The sequence below is a fragment of the Mus musculus genome, chromosome 9, assembly GCF_000001635.26.
Source record: "Mus musculus strain C57BL/6J chromosome 9, GRCm38.p6 C57BL/6J".
Taxonomy (NCBI): domain Eukaryota; kingdom Metazoa; phylum Chordata; class Mammalia; order Rodentia; family Muridae; genus Mus; species Mus musculus.
Window position 1 is genome coordinate 37,898,339 of NC_000075.6, and position 23,498 is coordinate 37,921,836.

General features: G+C 37.5%; 1 protein-coding gene and 1 pseudogene across 1 annotated transcript; one reads left to right on the top strand and one right to left on the bottom strand.

Moving 5' to 3' along the window:
• On the bottom strand, positions 12,815-13,106 carry Gm6796 (predicted pseudogene 6796; annotated as a pseudogene).
• Olfr878 (olfactory receptor 878) lies at positions 20,210-21,274 on the top strand. The gene has a single exon (NM_146798.2). The coding sequence runs from the start codon at positions 20,306-20,308 to the stop codon at positions 21,248-21,250; it is 945 nt and encodes a 314-aa protein (NP_667009.1). The 5' UTR covers positions 20,210-20,305; the 3' UTR covers positions 21,251-21,274.
• Positions 21,275-23,498: the final 2,224 nt, after the last annotated feature.

Genomic DNA, 23,498 nt, shown 5'->3' on the forward strand with positions numbered 1-23,498 from the left:
GGTAGAGATAATGTTTTGAAGAGTCGCTCTTTTCCCCTTTCATAAATGACTGGGTCCTCATGTGTTACATAGAGGAAAATTACATTCTTTCCTGGGTGGGTTCATTTCCCTGTGAAAGGCTCATTAGAAGATCCTTAAAGATACAGAATGCTCATACTTAGCAGACTTTTCGAGGACCACACATCAGTTCCTTTTATTACTGAGAATAGATGCATATTCATGTCTCTTCCTGGGTCATGTGTATCAGTCTCTTAGCAGAACAGCAGGTAGACCACAGGTTCTATATTTCACATATTGGTTGCTTTCCATTATGGCTTCCTTTTTTCCTCCCTCAGGCCGCAGAACACTTCATTTCAAATGTAAGCTGGGCTAGGATATTAAAAACTGGTTGTGACTAAAGAAATTTATTCAACATTTTAAGAGATAATTTTAAATAGAACTTTTTTTCACAAAAAGGTAGGTGGTTTAAGATTTTGTTGAGATGGTTTTGGATGAATGATCAGAAAATTTCTTGAGGCATTTTCCAAAGTTCAGAGCAAATTTATAATGACCTAGAGAGTAGTAAGCATGATACTTTCTGAGACAGTGATGTGGAACCTGGACTTTTAAGGGTTTGATATTGATGCTGACTAGAAGAGCTTATAGAAAAAGTTACATTTCAGAAGGATGGACATTTTCTTTTTTAGGAAACAAAGCCCTCTGAATACCAGGTTGGTCTCCAAGTCATTACGTGGTAAGACTGGCTTTGAACTCTTGATCTTCCTGCCTCTACTTCTCAAGATCTGGGGTTACAGACACGCACCACCACGCCCAGCTCAGTGAAACAATTAGTACTGTATTTCATTATTTTCATATTATATCTTTAAAGTTATCATGGAGAAGTGTGCATCAAAGAGTTGCTCATTAAGGACCTAGAGAACATTTTAGAAGAATACAATTGTTTGTGTTACAAGTCACAATCAGGTTATCTCCAGACTGTGACCAGTCAGCAAAAAAAAAATGTGCACTGAGTGTCACAGGTACTGTAAGCAGCAGAGACTAGGGATGATATTTCCTTGTACACTTTTCAGATCAACTTTCTGTCACTCAGTTTCTCTCCCCACGTTATAGATATAATTCCTTAAAGAACTCCCCTTCCTTCTGGGTTATTTTTTGGGTCAAGCCAACTGCAACCTTGACAGTGGAATCAAGAAGCAAAGAAAAGATGACATGGTGGCATTTATTTTTGGACTTCTTGCCACCTAGCCTAAAGAAGCATTAACTAAATGCCCCCATTTTCTATTGGGCTTACCTCTGCTGTTTCTTCATGCCAAAATATCATTGTGCCTCCCTGGTGCTGTTGCTGACTGAACAAGATTGGCAATACCTTTGTGATTTCTCTTAACCATAATTTTGCCTAAACTTGTGAACTAGTTCTTGCATTGTATTTTCAGTCACTTTGTTAGACTGGATCATTTGTTTTCTCCTAAAACTTATGGAGATAGCTCCCAGTAACAGGTGGATGAGCTGATAGACCTCAGACTCATAAATTGTTAAGCTAATATCATTATGTGGAACAAGGTTGTTACCTTTTGGCTTAGAAAAAAATTATAAATAGTAAATTATTTTTTGTGAAGTAATGATAAGTGAAGGTTATCTTTAGAAGCTCTCTTTAGAAGAAGTCTCTTCCATTTGTAAGACAAGAAGTTTGGACAAATGTATAGTTTTGACTTTTGGGTTGATGCATATCTATAAAGATAAATTCAAAACCCATCCCAAATTTTATGCCTATAATACAACTTCTGTGCTAATACTGCAAGAACATCAAAGAAGAGTATGCAAAAAGAGATCCAGGAATTCTGCAGGGGGCTAGAATCTTCTAGATATGACAGGAATGCCATAACCATGAAATCTTAACATTGTGGCTCAAACAAGTCCTACATGACAACACCCCAGTGTTCATGAGTGAAATTTTACAAGGTCCTACTCCTAGATGAAGAGATCCAAGAAATTAATGGCTGCTGAGAGTGAGAGATTCAGTCTTCTCCAGAGACAAGATGCCTGATCTCAAAGGTCAGCCCTAGATACATATACATATGAGCAACACTAAACAGATTCAGCAGGCTCTATTTTTTCAAACACATGTGTGTGTGTATGTGTGTGTGTGTAATAATAATAGTTAAGGAAGTGGTCATTAAATTGAAATGGAAGAGAGCCCCACATAGGAGAGGTTGAAGAGTAGAGAATGTAGAGTGAAATAATGTAAACACAGTATTCATGCATGAGACTCTAAGTAAAAAAAAAATTTTTTTTTTTTTTTTTACTTAAAGAATGAACAGGGATACAGGAACAGATAGAATCTGGGAAAGTAGAGCAAGGTAGGGGCATGGTAGCACCAAGAGCAGGAAGACCAGAGGCTAGGCATAGAGGGTATAGTCAAGTTGTATTTTTAGCTTTTACTCAATAGTTGTATAACTTTAAGTAGGGCATGTGATATTTTTGAACATGCAATTAAACGAAATTAAGGAAATTAAACACTAGGCTCTCAACAATTCTGTTTTCATTTCCATAGATCCATTCCTTCAAACACCACCTCTTCTAATATCAGTTATTGTGTGAATTTAGGCAATAAATTCATCACTTTTCTGAGTCCATGAATATCCATATAAAAACCATGTTTAACCAGACCATTTCTATATCTACTGATAATGCATACTTATTTGAATAAAATATTAACTAGAGATATATACTTATTTGAATATTAATTAGAGAGTACATGTTTGTTAATATGAATGCTAATATACTGCCCTAAATTAAATGACACATTAGGAGGTAGAATCTTTGAGAAGTGACTATGTCATGAGGGTGAAGTCCTCATGAATGGGATTAGTGCCCTTACAAGAGGACAAGAGATTCCTTTGCATCCAACATTATATACAGAAACAGCAACAAATATCAGTCTGTTAACCAGAAAGAGTAGATTCTATAGTAGAACAACCCATCTATTGATACCTCGTTCTTGTATTCTTAGAATCCAGTACTGTGAGAAATGAATTACCGACAAACCACTCACTGTTAAGTTTTTGTTACAGTAGTCCAAACAAGCTAAGAAAATGTTTGTAGAATTTATAATTATTACCAAAGAAAACCATAGAGGAGACATTTCCATTTCTCCTGGCTTTGTGGTTCTCCTGTAGTCTTATACAGAGTCCATCCTAAGTTCTTTGTTTCTTACATGTGTATTTTTATACTCAATGCATGTCCAAGTATGGGTGCAAGCCAAAATATTTTACCACAATATTTTTCTTGCTTTCAAGCCATGAGAAGATGATTAAAAATATATCTTAAAGTGGCAGTTTCTTTTTGGATCATGTGATATAGACTCACTTGGTGTCTTGCTGGTGTCTGTTGTAGTGTTTTGTTGAGGCAAGAACACATGATGTTTGGAGTAAGTATAAATAGCATTCAATGGACAGTGACGGGCTGCTTGCATAGCTAGCTCTGCAATGCTTAGTTTGTCATATGTCTTAGCTGATCTTCCTTTCATTGAGAGAAGTATGGAAGAAAACTTCTGGTGTTCTAAATGATTCTGGTCACACCCACTGATCCATGCTGATTCTGTGGAGGCCTGGCTGTTTCTGCTGGATCATGCCACCATGTGTGATTCATGTTTGGTCTCCTGACATTACTGAACTAGATTGATTGCTGGTATCCTGACAAACCGAGATTGGAATTGTCCCAAAGAACTACTTCTAAACAGGTCCAAATCCCCTTGTCCTATTTACCATCTTTTCTCCCCTACCTTTAGACTGTGGGCTAGAGGAGGGGTTGGTCGAAGTGTTTGAAAACCCTTATTAGAAATAGTTGTTGTTATTGTTTTAAAGAACAACCTTAAAATATCTTCTGATAAAAATTAATCTGAAGAGAAAGAAGTTGCTATTAGTATGAATAAATGACTAAGAAAGAAAGATGCATGTATAGGGTTGTAGTTATGGGAAAGGGGATAAGGAAAAGAAATAAAAAAAATAAAAAGAAGTAAAAAAAATTAAAGAGCCTACTCTTGGCTGCCAGACAGTAAACACTGGGAAAGACAGGGCTCACAGCAAGCCTTTTTTTTTCTTCATCTTTTGCCTTTGACTCAACTATCATGATTGTATAACTTTCTATCATATCGATGTGTTATGTGTAATTACCAACCTTCTATTGTTGTGTATTAGGTTATTTTCCATCCTCCTAAATTATGCATGTTAAACATACTTATATTCACCAAGTCTTAAGTTTTTCTTCTATTAGAATATATATGAAAAATAATGGACTAGGGATATTCCTCTATGGGTAAACTTCCTGCTTCATAAGCATGAAAGAACCGGACTTTGAAAGCCTAGTACCCACATAAAAGCCAAATATGGCAGTACTTGCATCTTGAGGATTCTTGAGTTTTATAGAAATTTCCCTTATACATTTATTTAATTTGTATACATCAGTGTTATGCCTACATGTATGCCTGTGAGCCAGTATGTGACTGGTGCCCTTGGATGTCAGAAAAAGACTTCAGACCCCCTGGGTCTAGAGTTACAGGCAGTTGTGAGCACCCATAGGTTGCAAGAATTGAGCCCAGGTCTCTGTAAGAAGACCATCTCTCCGGCCCCTGAATTCTTCTTCTTGAAAGTTTATTTCAGTTGGTTCTCTCTCTGGGTGCCACTCAGGGCACTCACTGCCATTCACTTTTGATCATGGCCACACTCACTTTATTGTCTTCTTTTAACCCTACCTTTTGTATTTCACCATCTGCTTTTGATAGCTGTCTGAATAAAGAAATGAAAAAAAAATGGGCCATGGGGATTCCTTCATGGGTAAAATGCTTGCTTCATAAGCATAAAAACTGGAGTTTGAAAGTCTAGTATCCACATAAAAGCCAAATATGGCAGTACTTGCATCTGTAACCCTAGTATTAGAGGACAGAGAGATTGATCCTGAGGATTTGTCAACATAACCAGTTGGTGACCTTCATATTTAGTGAGAGACTCTGTCTCAAAATGTGGCTGAAGACAATGTCTGGATATCAACTTCTGGTCTCTATATATGCACTCACAAAAGTAGCAGAGGAAGAAGAATCCCAAAGTGGATCTCTGGTCTTGACAACCAAACACACACATGCACATGTACATCCACATGTAGACAAACACATACACATACATAGACAATTACACATACAACACATGTATATACAAAATAATAAACAAAAAGAAATTAGAGCAAAACTGGAATTTGTCTTTTCCTTATTCCTTACATTTTTAATGTGCTAAATAGTTTATTTTATTTCAGGAAGAAGAGATTCTCTGAGGAGACTTAGGTTTTGTGCATATCTACGGTGAAGTGTTCTTCTAGAACGCCCCCCCCCCTTGGTGTCAACATCTTTTCTATGTGTTCTCACAGTATTTAGCATTTAGCCGTTATCTGTTCAGTTTTCTATATCCATCCCCACCATAAGTTGGGTGGTACAGTTTGTGCACACATCCCCAGCTGTCCCTTGTTGGCATCTCATACCTTCCCACCCCTGCCTAGCTTAACATGTGTCAGGCAGGTGTTATTATCTTTGGGCACAAGAATGGAGCACGTAGTTTTCGAAGCTGCTTTACGAATGGGCATTTATGTTCTCATTCTCCTGAGTATGTCTTTCTCTTCCAATATAGAAATGGACAAGTTGGAGTCACGGTCCATTCCTTGCAAACCCCAATTATATTTTCTCTGTTTGCTTGTGACCCCTAACCTGGTGACTAATGTAGAAATGTAAATCCCAACATTCCACACCTTCTTATATTAGAATGTATGACATTAGATGATTAAGCTCAATCTTTATCTAATTAAACCTTGGAAGGATGTTTAATAAAATTTCCAAGTTTGATAATTAATTTTTCACTCCATTTAAACTAATAGCCCAGAAATAACAGGAGAGAAAGCTTAGGCAATGAGAAAAAGGAATCATTCACATTTGTGACTGATTGTTTCCAAGTCCTGCCTGGATCTCTGTTCTCACAAGATGAGTTTGCTGAACACAAAGCCTCCAATACCGTAGCGTGATTCTTTTTTGCTGACTTAAAGTACTTACTACTGCTATGTCAGGATACATTGTCACATTTTTCTCTCAGATGTGAATATGTATTATATAACCTTCAGGATTTCCTCTTCAGACACTTGATAATGTAAAGGCTTTGCCATCAGTTGTTTAGTGACTTTATTGGGAATGGTTACTCCTTTGACATTTAAGACTTGACAGTAGTTGTAGTGTGTTATTTTCAGGCTTTTCGAGATAAATACGTGTTCCATTTCAGACTTTTACACAGAATTTTAGCATATATTGATAATTCTTAATCATTAGGATTTGATTGTTTAAGAAATGGGGATTTTTAAAACTCAGTACAATCTTTTTAGCTGCATTTTTTTTCCCAAAATGATCCTCTTTAGTCACAGATCACGTATATCATGAATGTATGCATTCTAATTTTGTCTAATGGATTATGATTCCTTGTAGTCAGCACTTAGTTTAAGAATCAACATGCAATGACTTGGATGAAAGCAGCTGTTCTATGACTGGTTTCTGTGACCTTTTTAATATATCTTTGTTAAAATTTGAGAGTCTTATTTCTTTCTGATAAATGATTTATTTTAGACCTGTCATGTTCTACATTGGTTCTGTTTTGAGACTGTTTAAAACTAAGACATGGGTGTGTAGTAGGATGTGCCATATTTGGTGTGATTCTGAGATCATGTGGGAAAACATTCATATTTGTAAAGCACACATTTAGATATTTGTTTCTCTGAGCACATAAATTCTGTGTGAGTGGGAAAGTCTGCTGACATTTAAAATAGTGACCCATGTGTTGTGTCATCCATGGTTCCCTTTTTACCTAGTTACATGACACCTTCCTCAAATTTCCATTAAGTTCTCTTGAGGCCACACAAAAGAAAGAAATGAACCAGAGATGAGAGGAAAATGGCATATAATTTGGTTGTAAATGAAGTTCAGTTCAGTTTTATTCAAGATATGACCATTTGTTTCATTTGCTCCCTTTATTCTTTTCCATTTTGCAGTGATGTCTCCCTTTAAAAGAAAACTGCCCAGGCTATCAGTATTTGAGAATGAAAGTATATATATGGACAAGAAGTTTCAGTTTAAACCCTCATGGTTTTCAATCCCTAATATAGTTTTGAGGCTTTCTGTGTTCTATTAATTTTATATACAGATTCTTACTTAATTTTTTACACAACTGTCTCAGACAATTATGCTCATTTTATAGAGGAGAAAACAACAACAACAAAATTCCATGAAGTGAAGGGACCTGCCTAGATTGGACCGATAAGATGTGGCAGAATGAAGAATTGCATTTGAGCTGTGTAACTCTAGAGCCCACGTTTTTCACACTAGCTGCCTTCCAGAAGGCTCAATCTGGGTGTTTAAGAAATAGATCATGCACTGCATATATATTCACCTGTACAAAGTCCAAGTTCTTGCTGCCTTGAGCTGAGTAAGACCCTGAATTTACTCATTTGAGCTGGAAACACTTTGCTGAACAACATATGTCAAAAGAAAGACACAAATGATTTTCCTTCCTTTAGAAGGCACGGGGCTAATAGAGTGAGTATGAAAATATGTACGTGGACTGATGGATTATTGCTTTATGGATACCATTGTAACATATTCACAAGTCATTTATTTAGGGTATATTCTTAATTCTACCCAGGTGAGCTAACAAATTCAGGGATCTTAATGCCTGGCAGATACAGAGGTGTTAAGTGAATGTTGAACAAATCCCCAGTGGTAACTTAAAATAGTGAAATTATGCAGTGTTTTAACTCATAATTTAATTTTTAAAAAACATTTTTTGCTTTGAATTTGAAAAAGAAATGCTCATATGGTAGAAATGTGTGAGATAATAAGTACATAGAGATAAGCAAAATCTCTGAAAGAAAAGAACGCCATGATCCTAGCACTTAAATATTACCATCCGTGGCATCTTGGTGCATGTTCTTTCAGAATATTCTACCCCCACTTTCTCCATCCCTCTGTCTCTCTTTCTGTAAGTAGAAAAACATGGACCTCTTTGTGTAATGCTATATAAGCATGTATAGAATATGATCACATTAAGTATCACTATAATTTTATTGTCTTTCTGTAAACATATAAACAGCTTTCAGCACAATTGATTGTATATTAAATAATTATTTTTAACAGTTACATAACTACAATGTGTTTAATGCTGCAATGTCAGTGGGATACAAAACTTTGTGATTGCTACAGAGAAAGACAGTATTGTGTCATTCTCATCACAGGGCTTTTAAATAGCCACATGTTATTCTGATGTCCTAAATTTCTCTTGTAAATCCTAAGATAAGCGTTCCCTTTGACTTTTTAGTAGTTATCAAATTCAATCATCCACTCCTTAGTTCTCTTCTCTTACCTTTCAACGTCCCAGGATGCATCTTGTTAGGTTAACCAACTTCCATAATGCCCACTAACAATTTAACTATCACTACAATTAACTAGGGAGTTTTTAATCTCCTTAAATATTAAAGAATCTTATTTTGGATTTCTTTGTCTTGCTCATCACTGATTACATTCATGTACAAACTGATGCCAGGCTCTCTGAGCCCGTCTGGCCTCACTCAGGCTCCTCCTCCTCTAGCAAGGAGGGACCTGGATTTTACCTGAAATGCATTCCCTTGATGCCTACTTTGTCTTCTTCCCATTCCAATAGAGAAGACAGGTCAATAGGGCTGATAAGAATCAGGGAGAATGAATTTGTGGCTCAGTGTGGTCTACCCCTTCCTCTGATCACAGTTCCTTGCTTTCTACTTAGGATAGTCAGGTTCTGAGAACCTTGGCTTCCTACTTGTAATCATGTGCTCTTTGGAAAGGAGATAAACTGTTCTCCATCCAGATCGGTTTGGACTTGGACTCAGATTAGAAAAAAAAAAAATTCAGCCATTTTGTGATGTAAAAGGAGGACATTGCAACGTCATTTAGTAGGTGCATATTCAAGCCAAGACTTCTAGTTGACCTTATCTTTCACAAAGCTTTTGTTTTTTGCTTGACTCCTATAGATAATTTCTTAATTGTTTACGGATTTAGAGAGGGAGAACAGTGAATTTACAGCATCAACACACTCTAACAACACCAAACTCTCCTTGCCATGTATAACATGTCTTGTCAATATCATTGTTGTTTTCTAAATTTGAAGCATTGGGCTCTTCCACTTTATAACCCTCTTCACATCCCTTTGTGGTTTTTCTGTGCTCAAAATACTGTACTGATTTCTTTTTTTTTTTTTTTCTGTACTGATTTCTGAGCTGGAAATCTATTTGTTATTCAAAACTAATAGGAATAGATTTTTCAAACTATATGGTAAAGCAGAGTGTGCATTTCCATAGTAACGACATAATAATTAGAGACTGTTTCTGAACAGAATTAGCACAAACAGCATGCTATTAACTCAGAGATACATTTTCTATAAAAGTCTGCAGTGGGTTTTTTTTGAATAAAACTATTCTCCATATTTTAAAAATGTGATACTTTAATTACTTGAGAATCTCATGTATTCATATAGTATATTTTGGTCACAATCACTCTCATTTCTCTTTCTAACTCTCCTAAGATTCATCCCTTACTTTTCTACCTCCTCCCAACTTTGTGTTTTCCTGTTCTTAAAACACAAACCCACTTGTGCCACCCATATACATGTGAGTGTAAGGCCATCAACTTCAGCCTGTTCAACCTACCAAGGGCCATATCCTTAGAGTAACTCTTTCTCCCTCCTTTAGAAACCATCAACCACTAAACGCTATCAACAGTTAGGGGTGGAGGCTGATGAACCCACAACCATCCATTCTAGAATGTTGACTGGCTTGTTTGATGTTATTATACAGGTCTTATACAGGCAGTTATAAGGGGTGTGATTTCATGACCATAGCCCTGTCATGTTCAGAAGACACTGTTCCTCCCAGATCTATGGCTCTATAAGTCTTTCTGCTCCTCTTCAAAGATGGCCTCTGAGCTTTTTGGGGAGGGATTTTTTTTTTTTTTGTAGATTTGTGGTTGATCACTCCATATTTAGTCTGTATATTGATCAGTTGTTAGCTTTTACTATAACCACTGTCCACTGCACAAAGAAACTCCTCTCATGAGATTGGAATGCAGCACTAATAATCTATTGGCAGAGATATACATTTAGAGGGCAGTTTGATGCTATGTCTGTTTAGCAAAATCATAGTAGTGATTGCCTAAGGCTGATAAACTCTCCAGTGGTGGGTTCTTGGTCAGATTTCCCAAATTTAAGAAGAAAAATTTATTGAAAATGTGTGTGAAAATCCATTCTTGATACTGATTTTAAACATTTTATATATTGATTTTTTAAAAAAAGATATGCAAAATTATAATAGTTATTGCACTCAAGGCCTAAAACCTGACCAATAATACACACAAAACTGGATAATGCAACAACCCCGAATAATTTGTACACACTAATCATTTAATTATTAGTAACATTAATTGTTGAGCCATTGTTTTCCTTAGACATTAAACAGCTGTCTTTTAAATTTCATTTTGTTTTATTGTAGCTGACATTTCATTTTAAAACCTGGACAGATATTTAGTTGAATGCATATGTCTGTAGCCAACAAAGCAACTTTTGATCATTACAATTGGTAGTATAATTTTCACTTTATTTTTTATTCTTTGAAAGTTTCATATAATATATTTTGATAATTTTTGTCCTCTCTTCAAACTTCTCCTAATTCTACCTGCTTTCCTACTCACTCCTCCCCAAAATGCTCATGGACTCTTGAGTCTGTGCTCTTCCATTAGGACATGGAAAGCTATACACTTATGGTAAGCTACACCTCCTTCTCAAAGTAGCTATCAATTGCAAATAGTTCCTTGGCTAGGGGTGGGGATTCATCGCTACCTCCCCTTTCTATGCTGGCATTTTGTGTGGTTTGATCTTGCACAGACCTCATGCTTATTGTCAAAAGTCCTGTGAATTCATATGTATAACTGCCCTTCTGAGTTCAGGTATCAACCATTACCTCTAGCTCTTAGTCAAACTATACTAGAATGTAAAGTCTTCATGGTTATTTTCCCAGTGCTGAGAGGGAGGGAGAGAGAGAGAGAGAGAGAGAGAGAGAGAGAGAGAGAGAGAGAGAATACCCTTTGGGATGTGTGTGAAAAGCAATAGATATCAGGAAAAATACCCTCAAGGAAGTGACTCAAGGAGTAAACAGTATGGGTCTGAATTATTTGGCTCACCCATATTTTGCTCATATCCAGAAAGTCTTTACTTATTCTGCATTTGAATGATGTTTTTGAGGTTTGTTTTTAGTGCAAGCTAAGTATTTAGCTTTCAACATCAGAATTTGATTACGACTAGCATATATATATATGCTCATTGCCAAGAAATGGGGTAGGTTACAGATTCTTAGAACTGGGTAGTGAACCAGCTGTTGGCATCAGGGATGACAAGAAAGCCAGGTGGTGGAAATGAAGGCATGTCACACAGACTTGTCTGGTTAGGCTGCACTGGTTGTTCATGCTGGCACAGCCAGCATCCTGACTATGTTATTAATGGAGACATTTGTTTTTTCATTTTTGCCAAAATATAGTGTAAACAGTTCCTACTTGTAGTTTCTAAGAGTTGTAAGATGGATTTGGAGTCTGGATCCAACGAAGGCACACATGGAAGAAATTCTGAGGTTGGGTAATCACAAAAAACAATTTCATTTCCACTTAATTTTCAGTTTTGCAACTCAATTTCAGTTTCTTAGAGAGGTCTTTTCAGACTTTCAAGGCTTACTAGTGTTTCACTTATACAGTTTTATACAGAAATTCATATACCTTCCCTGTGCACTAATTGTTTTCTAATCAGTTATGTGTAGGTTTTCCATCTGGATTATATGTCCAAACCACAGGAACTGTGTCTATTTTGATCACTGCTTCATTTTTAGAGCAGAGAATTGTGTCTAAGTTGAGTTCAGTGCTCTATATATGCAATTGTTTCTCTGTATACTTGGTGGGCTAGGACCAGAATAGATTTACAGATCAGTCAATTTAAAATTTCTTATATAAAGTGACACAGTATTTGAATACAATTTACATATATTTATATCATCAGTACATTATTTATAATACCTAATACAATATCAATGCAATGCAAATTGTTTAATGGTTATTTAGGGAACAATAGAAAGGACACAAGTTTGTGTAAGTTCAGTATAGATGGGATTTTTTTTTTCCCTGAATGTTTTTTGAGCCACTATTGTTTGTCTTCTGACATGGAGACAATGAAAGCAGAAGACTAGCTCAGCTGATTGTTAAACCTTCTTATTTCTAGATTTGTCACATTATATTTTTGATTCATAGTCTTTCCTACTCTCAACTGATGGCGACTTCCAGGTACTGTCCTTGTATCTACTTTCCAGTTAATTAATTTTATTTTCTATTCATTTTGTCTATTATGTTTAACATATTGATAGTGGTCCCAATGTCAATTATTCTATTTTACCATATAAATCAGGTCCCAATTTCAGTGATGCTATTTTAGTGTCTAAAATCCCTGATGTTCTGGATTCCTGAATGAAACATACACACACACACACACACACACACACACACACACACACACACACACACAGATGCATGTACGCACACACATAATTACGTTCAGCCTTCTATTTTAATATACCTTAAATAGCTCAATGGTTGGGGCACTCCCAAACTTCCATGTTGCTAGTGCCTCCCCTCCGATACTCTTGAGTTATTACTTACTAAAATTCATATTCTACCTCTTGCTCCTGGAAGATGGTGATGGGCTTTCTGTTGATGACAAGCTTTCCATTCTCAGCCTTGACTGTGCCATTAAATTTGCCATGGGTAGAGTCATTCTGGAAGAAGTAGACCATGTAGTTGAGGTCAATGAAGGGGTCGTTGATGGTAACAATCTCCACTTTGTCAAGTGCAGAGCAAAAAGCAGCCCTGGTAACCAGGTGCCCGGTACAGCCAAATCTGTTCACACCGACCTTCACCATCTTGTCTACATGGTGAGACTGACACTGCACGAGAAGATGGGGCTGTCTCTGGAACAGTAACTTTTAAGCCTGAAATTTTATTCCTTTCCAGGCATGGCAATTCTAACTTCTCTCTCCATCCCCTTGCCTGTGAATAATAAAGTTCTGCCTCTGTCTCCCTGCCCAGTCATTGACTGCAGGAAACTATTTACCAATCGAAACCAAATGGGGGCATGGACTCTCAGCATCTAACATTAGGATTCTCATGTAATTTTGGGACCCTAATTAACGTAATACAAACACTAAACCAAATCAACAACAAAAGTTTCAATTTGTCTTTATTTGTTCAAGCATATTCAGTGCATTTATTTATAATTCTGGCCCTGACAGACAAGTAGTAAACACTATAAGGCATGTTTTGTGTGTCTCATTCATGTGATTCTTATTTATGCCACTTATTTTGTGTTGGTATGATGATTCATATGATGAACTCACAATTCCCAGATGTTTTTCTGGGGAATTTCTTTTGCATTTGTATTGAAATTATTTTCTCCATAGTGACTTTTTCTTATTATACATGCAATATGGAAATTTTTTTACTTCACACAAGGAGGTGATTATAGATTTGTGAGAAATAGTTTGTCTAACTTTCTTTCTTTAAGACCAAGATAAGTTCGGTTATTTTCCTTTGTGAGCTTTTCCCTTTAATTTAGACATAAGATGCCTCCTTTGAGGTTCAGCATTATGCCAGATTTTATCTTTTGTGTTCTGTATAGGAAACATACTAAACCCAAAGTCACAGGCCACCAGGAATCCACAGGTTCCCTGATCTACTGGTTGTCTCTTTACGTTAGTACTTTCTTAATTTTTCTCTTTACTCATAAAGTTTTTACTTAGTTTCTATAAGATCTTTCATGGAAAAAACAGATAAAATTTGTATGTCTCACCAATAATTCCTACATTTTTTTCCAGAAAATCAAGAGGAACCTTTCTAAATATAAAGTGCTTTAATACTGCAAAAATAGTTGTTCTTGATAAATATTTATTGAGCGATGAACAAGGTGACATCTAAACTGATGAATAGAGAGAACACTTTCACCTTTGCTGCCACACAGCTGCTAAGCTTCCACCCAAAGTAGAAGAATCTGGTGGGTAAGAAAGTACATGTACTAAGAAGAAATGCGCATTTTCTTTAAAAAAGAAACCTCAAAAACATCATTCTACTGAAAGGGGAGGTTCTGTGTAGCAGGCAGAACTGACTGGACCATATAACTTAGAGATGTCCTGGTCATCCCCTTTGACACTTCACTGTGTCTTAGTCAGGGTTTCTATTCCTGCACAAACAGCATGACCAAGAAGCAAGATGGGGAGGAAAGGATTTATTCAGCTTACACTTCCATACTGCTGTTCATCACTGAAGGAAGTCAGGACTGGAACTCAGGCAGGTCAGGAAGCAGGAGCTGATGCAGAGGCCATGGAGAGATGTTCCTTACTACCTTACTTCACCTGGCTTGCTCAGCCTGCTCTCTTATAGAACCCAAGACTACCAGCCCAGAGATGGTCCCACCCACAAGGGGCCTTTCCCCCTTGATCACTAATTGAAAAAATGCCTTATAGCTGGAACTCATGGAGGCACTTCCTCAACTGAAGCTCCTTTCTCTGTGATAACTCCAGTTGTGTCAAGTTGACACAAAACTAGCCAGTACAATTGACCCCTTGTCAACTTGACACACAAAAACATCACTAGTAAGCCTCAACCCTTGCAATCTTATTCAGCCCCAAGATCTAAATAATTTTAAAAGTCCCACAGTCTTTACATATTCTTAAAATTTCAATCTCTTTAAAATATCCATCTCTTTTAAAATCCAAAGTCTTTTTACAATTAAGAGTCTCTTAATCGTGGGCTCCACTAAAACAGTTTCTTCCTTCAAGAGGGAAAATATCAGGGTACAGTCACAATCAAAAGCAAAAATCAATCTCCAACCGTCCAATGTCTGGGATCCAACTCATGATCTTCTGGGCTCCTCCAAGGGCTTGGGTCACTTCTCCAGCCATGCCCTTTGTAGCACACGCATCATCCTCTAGGCTCCAGATGCCTGTACTCCACTGCTACTGCTGCTCTTGGTGGTCATCTCATGGTACTGGCATCTCCAAAACACTGCATGACCCCTTCAGTCCTGGGCCTTCAATTGCAACTGAGGCTGCACCTTCACCAGTGGCCTTCCATGGCCTCTTACAGTGCCAAGCCTCAGCTGCTTTGCGTGACACTTTCATGCCTTCAAAACCAGTACCACCTGGGTGACTCTTACACATTACCAAGTCCAACCATAGCACAAGGTACAACCTTGGCTATCTCTGGAACACAGCCCCTGTGCTTTCAGAAAACACTTCCCAGAAGATGTCACCTCAACGATGCTGGTCTCTTCTTAATCACCGCTAATTTCTTAGCTCCAGCTAACCAGCATCAATAGTCCCAGTAATGCAAAGTTTTTGCTTTAGTAGTTCTGGTATCTTGTTAATCACAGCTGATTCTTCAGCTCCAGCTAACCAGAACCACAGAATCTTCACAACCAAAGTAACAATGGCCCTGAAAAAGAGTCTTTAATTTTTCCCTCTGAAATTTCACAAGCCAGGCCTCCATCTTCTGCACTGTTCTCAACATTGTCTTCCAAGCTCCTACACAACATCTGACAGAGTTCTTAACACCAAATGGATCTTCTAGCCCAAAGTTCCAAAGTCCTTCCACAGTCCTCCCCAAAACATGGTCAGGTTGTCACAGGAATACCCCACTCTGCTGGTACCAATTTGTCTTAGTCAGGGTTTCTATTCCTGCACAAACAGCATGACCAAGAAGCAAGATGGGGAGGAAAGGATTTATTCAGCTTACACTTCCATACTGCTGTTCATCACTGAAGGAAGTCAGGACTGGAACTCAGGCAGGTCAGGAAGCAGGAGCTGATGCAGAGGCCATGGAGAGATGTTCCTTACTACCTTACTTCACCTGGCTTGCTCAGCCTGCTCTCTTATAGAACCCAAGACTACCAGCCCAGAGATGGCACCACCCACAAGGGGCCTTTCCCCCTTGATCACTAATTGAAAAAATGCCTTACAGTTGGATCTCATGGAGGCATTTCCTCAACTGAAGCTCCTTTCTCTGTGATAACTCCAGTTGTGTCAAGTTGACACAAAACTAGCCAGTACAACTGAGTGTTTTTTTTCTTTTTTTCTGATATCTACTCCTTTCATATGTATCCCAAAGACTGTCTGATCTCTTTCAACACTGGATAGATAATCATAAATTTTTACCTTGCTGTGTATTTTGGAACAAGGTTAGAGTGCTCTGAACATACTGTACTGTCAGGAAGGTGACAAAAGAGAAAGAAATGCAGAAAGAACATTCTTGTATGATCTCTGGTTGGATGTCATATAGCATCCATTTTACCATACTCTATTGGTGTAAGATGCTCCAGAGCTCTCATAGGGCCAAGATCCTATCAGTTTACTAGAAGAACATCAGCCCTGTTCCTCCAAGAGCACATGGGATGCAAGCTATATATGTATGTGTAGGTGAGTGTGTGTGTGTGTGTGTGTGTGTGTGTGTGTGTGTGTGTGAGTGTGTGTGTGTGTGTGTGTGTGTGTGTGTGTGTGTGAAAGAGAGAGAGAAAGAGTTGGTGTGGTCATCTTTGGAAAATACAATCTGCCACATGCATATACATTCCATAGATGTTATAAACATACAGTATTATATTAGAAAACATTCAGCATAATGCTTGGAACATAATGCTGTGATTGTTCCAAATGCATTAATTATCTTTTCTATAGCTTTCCTTCTTTTATGTAAGAAAAAATAAAACAGAGTTTTATTTTGAGAGACATATAATGGATGAGAAATAAAAACAGAGCTATTTTTCTTGCATGTTCTTCTATATAATAAGTTGTCAGGAGAGCAAATACCCATTTTTCCAAATGAGAACTTTATGGCACAAGATGTTTGGAAACTTTATGCTTAAACTAATTCGGTAGGATGATTTTTTTTTTTTTGGTTCTCCACTTATTCTTTAAACATTTAATTTAAGTCTAACATATAGTTCTATAAATTGATGAATGTTTTGCTAACTAGCTGCAGTTAAGCAGTAGTCATGTCAGAAATAGAATGCCACCAGCAGCCTGTCTTTTGTGTCTCTTTCCAGTTAGTAGCCTCCAATTTCCCAGTGAGTGAAACTGATGCTTGACTTCTAAAGTGACAGGTTATTTTTGTTTGTTTGTTTTAAAAAATTGTATGCCTGTCTCAAAAACATAAAATGAAACATCAACAACAACAAAAACCAAAACAAACAAACAAACAAACAAACAAACAAACAAACACATGTCTAGCTTGTTTTGCCAGGCAGTGGTGGCACATGCCTTTAATCCCAGCACTCAGAAGACAGAGGCAGTTGGATCTCTGTGAATTTGAGGCCAGCCTGGTCTACAGAGTGAGTTCCAGTACAGTCAAAGGCTACATAGAGAAACTTTATCTCAAAACAAACAAACAAACAAAAAGATACTTGGGGAAATATGGCTCAGCTCAGTGGTTACCAACATTGACTGCTCTTCCAGAAGACCTGGGCTCAATTCCTAGCACCTACATGGAAGCTAATAACACAGACATAAATATAGGTTAAACAGCAAATGTACATGAAAATAAAATGAACTATAATTAAATGAATGTATGTTTGGGTTATTTCTGTTGTGATCAAATATTTTCAATAGTTGATTGACATTACTTAATAGAAGAGACATTTTAGCTTGCATTTTTTAGGACTAATTACTTGACCTGAAATCTTGGAGGTGGGATGTGTGAAGGAGGAAGCTACTTACCTCATGGTAGAAGGAAGCATTGAGCAAGGAAGGACCTAGTGACTAGGTGTAATTTCAAAATCATATCCCTAGTGACTTACTTCCTCTGACTCCATCCCATATCTTAAAGGTTTTATAACTTCCTCAGACACTGTAATTAACAAGGAACCAAGCATTCAAAGCTTGAGCTCAGGAATTCATTTCATATTTAAAGCACAATTCCATGGAACCACAGACATGTGCCCCTTTGTGCTTGTTTTCTTTAATTCCATGATAGCTTGATATCATGAACTTTCATGGCTAAATGAAATCTTATTTTGTTACAACCCCAGAATTGTTGAAAATCCCACTATTTATTATCCATTCTACAGTTGGTTGACCTGTAGGTTGCTTTCAGTTTTGGGCTCATACATATAATTGTGCTATGAACACTACTTAGCACATGTTGAGGTCAACCTATGTACTTACTGAGCATGTGCCTAGCAGTAGAAAGTGCTCTTTTTTTTTTAAAGTTAAACAATGCAGATCAATTTATTATTTTATCCTTGCTTGTGCTTGGTTTTTCTTTCTAATCTATTTTAGGTATGTAGCTTGAGTTTCTAGGTTTTTTTTTTTTTTTTGCTTAAAGTTCCTGGCTTCAGTAAATCAGAAGCAGCTTGTAATTTAAGCCCTTTCTATGTTGGAAGGCAAAGTGATAATAGATGTACAGGAAGGGTATGTTTAGTTAAGGAGGACTTTGAAGGGTAAAAAAGGTGGCAGCCAGAGAGGTGGCAAAAAGGAGATAGACATTAGTCAATCTGCAAGACCACAGGGCCAGAGGGTCTGAATACTTGCTTGTGTTCTTTTTAGTAGTACAAACACAAAATCTGCAATCCACCATGCAGTATATTTAAGAGTGAAAGCACATGCTATTAATATTCATACAAGGATAAGTGGTGTCTTTTAGGGCCACTTGAGGAAAGCAGATTATTTTAGGTAGCTTCAGTGGAAACTTACAACTGCAGATGTTTATGTTTGATAGAATGAAAGGCAGCTTTATCATCTAAATAAGGGTGGTATCAAACCCTGAAGTACCTCCCATCCTATACAGATATGAGTGCTTCCCTCATGTGTGCTGTGGTATTTTAATCAGAGCTTGTTTATGGCTTTCTGTAGTGTAGGTGGCATCTGTGGTAGTGTCTCACTATTGTAAGAAGCTCATGGACCTAGGAAGATTTTATGTGAACTGTTCACTTTGTCTTCCCCTGAAAGCTCCCCAGGAGAAATAGGAAATGGTAGAAACTAAGTTTTGGGTCTTTCCTTCTTAAAGTCAGTTTTAGGCCCCAAGAATGAAGAAGAGGAAAAATGAGCTTCCAGACTCAGCAAATAATAATATAACATCCCTCGTGTTAGGGGGAAGTTTAAGTAGAACTTTAGCTCCTCTAGATGGAACAGAAATATCTAACACAGCCTGTAAACAATGACAGTAGGTTCATCCCCAAAGAGACTGATTTTAGAAAAATTCCCAGGGGGAGTCTGCCTTAATCAGGTCCCCAAGATCACTAAGCTATGCAACTTCTTGCAATATGCCAGCTTTTACTTCTTGTCAAAAGCCTTGTTTGTTTTCTTGAAGTTGATAGAGAGCAACTGGGACGATGCCCCTTAACTGAGGTCCTTCCCATGAGCACCCCAGAGAGCTGGGGCCATATAAAGCACAGATTCTTAGTAACAGGAGAATAAGAAGAGTGAACATCTGAGTATGTCAGACTTGTGGTATAGTGACACCATCTTCTTCTAAGATAATGGAAAAAGCTATTGCATAAAACTGCACTGATAAAAACCAAGGAGAAGGAAAGGAAAGTTCTGAATTCTATCTTTCTTGGTGGTTTTCTTCTAAACATATACACAAGGGCTCTTGGAAGCATTTATTACTCTGTAGCCTTCAGCATTGACTCTAAGGTAAGGTAAGTAACGAGATTTGGAGGTGGAAGGCAGTATAAACAGAGCCAGCAGGGAACAGTTTGAGCTTGATTTTCTCTGTAGGTGGGAACTTCATGTGTGGTTGAGAAAGAGTCATGAATAGAATAAGTTCTGCAGATCCACATTTAACAAAGCCTAAGGCACTGGGCTTTGAGATAACTCTTGGTTCTTGAGTTACTTTTTTTGAAAGTCCATGAGTAGCCAGTAGAAGTCATCTGCTTCCTCATTTATTAGGCAAGAACAGAATCCTTGTTATCCATGTAAATAAACATCTTGATTCTTTAATCAGTCCATGGGAAATGAGCTATGCTCAGTCACACTATTAGTGGCTTAAGATGAAGAGAATTGTAGATGAAGGAGGAGAGGCCAAAGAAAAGCAGGCATGCATACTCACTGGTTTACCTTCTAGAGCCTTCTTCCATTGTGCATGTATATAGCTGTCATTGTGTGTTTTATTTCACTTTTCTAGGTGATGTCTCAGAAGAGAATGGCTCCAAGAAATAGCTCCTCTGTGACTGAATTTATCCTTGTGGGATTTTCAAACCAACCAGCTCTCCAGCTGCCTCTCTTCTTCGTCTTCTTAGGTATCTATGTGCTGACTGTTATAGGCAATTTGGGACTGATCACCTTAATTGGGTTGAATTCCAGTCTTCATACTCCAATGTACTTTTTCCTCTTCAACTTGTCCTTTATAGATTTCTGTTATTCCTGTGTGTTCACGCCAAAAATGTTGAGTGATTTTGTCTCAGAAAACATTATCTCCTACATGGGATGCATGACTCAACTGTTTTTCTTCTGTTTCTTTGTCAATTCTGAATGCTACGTGCTGGTGTCAATGGCCTATGATCGCTATGTGGCCATTTGCAATCCTCTGCTGTACACAGTTACCATGTCTCCTCAGGTCTGCACTCTGCTGATGTTTTGTTCATATGTGATAGGGTTTGCTGGAGCCATGGCCCATACTGGAAGCATGCTGACACTTACTTTCTGTGATTCCAATATGATCCACCATTATCTCTGTGAAGTTCTTCCCCTTTTACAGCTCTCCTGCACCAGTACCTATGCCAACGAGCTTGTGTTTTTTATTGTTGTTGGAGTAGTCATCACAGCATCCAGCATCAGCATCTTTATCTCTTATGCATTGATTCTCTCCAACATTCTTAAGATTCCTTCTGCTGAAGGTAGATCCAAAGCCTTTGGCACATGTGGTTCCCATGTAGTTGCTGTTGCTCTGTTTTTTGGGTCAGGGGCATTCACCTATTTAACAACCTCTTTCCCTGGTTCAATGGAAGAGGGAAGGTTTGCTTCAGTATTTTATACCAATGTGGTTCCCATGCTTAACCCACTGATCTATAGTTTGAGGAATAAAGACGTTAAACTTGCCCTAAATAAAACCTTGAAGAGAGTGCTCTTCTGATGAGTCTGGTGCTATCATTCGGAATTAAATCCTTGTAAACATACTCAAATACACTTTCCACAAACAAGGCTTTCTTTCTACTGTTAAAAACTGGAGATCTTTTTGAGGATTATAGCACTTGGTATCACTTTGGCCAAACTTTGCATCTACTAAGTGCCATTATGTATTGTATACAATATTAGACTCAAGAAGAATATTACCTTGATGTACTTTCAATTTTCTTTCTTGGATTTGTCTAGGAAGAACATTTCTAGCTGGAAGAATGTGTACAGATTGGTACAAGGCCCCGGAACAATTTTATCAACTTTATGACCTGTCTTACCAAATATCAAATGTAGAGTCTAGGGTATCATAGGTAATAATCTTCTAACTCTTGAAGAGATTACTTGCCCAGGAAGGCTATAAATCTTCCCTTTCACGTACATGTATATACATAAGAAAAGTTCTCATCCAAGAAACTTATGAGCCCTGATTTGTAAGAATGAATGAAATCTCAAATACTTCATTTCAAAATTCCTGCTCCTTGAGATGGTAACTTGGACTAGTGATTTTCTGATTGGTAAGTCTCCTATGCTCTATAACTAAGGGTAAGATGAAGAACACAGAACTTCTATGCTTTTGCATGATTATGTAACATGCTGCCCTGTCCTTCCCTGGAGATGCTGAGCACATCATGGAACTTTGGTACTTTTAGAAAAAATATTTTATTGATTTATTGATTGATTGATTGATTGAGATAATGTCTTTCTTTGTATCCAGGATGGCCTTGGACCTGATATAGAGTTTAGGAATACCTTGAACTCTTCATTTTTCTGCTTCAGCCAACCTTTTGTCTCATCTGTCTACCTTCTTGCTAAAACAGAATGATAGCAAGTTCAAGGTCAGCTTGGAGTGATGTGAATGTTATATCTACCCCTCCTTTATTTTATAAGGTAGATTTAGATTTTCCCATCTCCAAGTAGGTGCTTGAGTTTGTGTATGTGTCCATCTCTGTGTTTATTTTATCTTTTATAGAACCAGGAAGAAGGTAAAGTCTTAAAATACTTTTCTTTCTCTCAGGGAGGCTGGACTGGATATTCATTCTGAGTGCCAAAAATCATTCTCTACCACTATGTTAAATATTTAGCTATTCTATATCGAATAGCTCATCTTTTAAGAAGTATGCCCTCATATTACCCTGGGTATATGGAGGAAAATGAAGATAGGGCTATATTGGACAATATTGAGAAATGTGAAAGTCCAGACTCCTTTTTGTGGAAGAACAGGCATTATTTAAGAAGAATGCAAAAATTGGGTATTCTTGAGAAAACCTTGGTGCTTTTACTTTGGACAATGGGAAAGTCAAATGAAAGATGATGTCTTTTACTTGGATTCTATGTCTCCCACTCTTCTAAAAAAAAACTGGAGAGATGCTTGGTGTGTGAAAGAGTAGAAGATAAAGCAGTGAAGGGAAGTGAGGCTTCCGGTTGCCCCTCTGCTGATGCACACACAGTTCTACTAGGATAATGAACAGCCTAAGTGTTCTTGGTGGAGTCATAAGCCAGATGTCATAGGTGGTAGCTTAGAGTAGCAAGAAGAAACATCTTCAGTGTGAGGCTGATTGACTAGAGGTAAAACAAACTGTTTTTTCTTCAGTATGTTAAAGGGAAAAGATCAGAGAGAAAATGTGGATACCTGTTGGATTATGTCTAGATTATGATAATGATGAGATTCAACATTTCTATATAGTGTATATATTACATGTACTATGAGGTGCCTAGTGCATAGTACCTCATTTATTGGATTTAATCCTATGATATTCAGTCTTCCTGGCCTAGCTAAATCCCACTTTTTATAGGGAAATGCATAGTCCCAAGTAGAGCATATGAGACTCTTGGGATATTAGAAAAGAGTCAATACTGAGGAAGGGTAACTAAGCATTGTGGAATATATATGTAACCCCAAGCAGTCTAGCATTCATGTGGAAGGATCTAGAGTGGTAGCTAACATAGACTACACAGTGAAACCCTGACTAAAACAAAAAAAGAAAAGAAAAGAAAATGAAGGATTAAAAATACTATCAATGATTTACCAACATTCCTATGTTATATATAATTCCATATATAACTTTACACATATAGTTTTAATGAACATTTCTCATTTGGGTGATGGTGTTCCCTCCAAGATACAAAGATCACCTAGCAAAAACCTTAGCACTAGACACGAGAACTCCTCTCTTAAGTTGATATCCAGGGCTGTCCAAGACATT

Excerpts from the sequence above, each read along its gene's own strand:
- Olfr878 (NM_146798.2), top strand. The coding sequence starts at position 20,306 with ATGTCTCAGAAGAGAATGGCTCCAAGAAATAGCTCCTCTGTGACTGAA.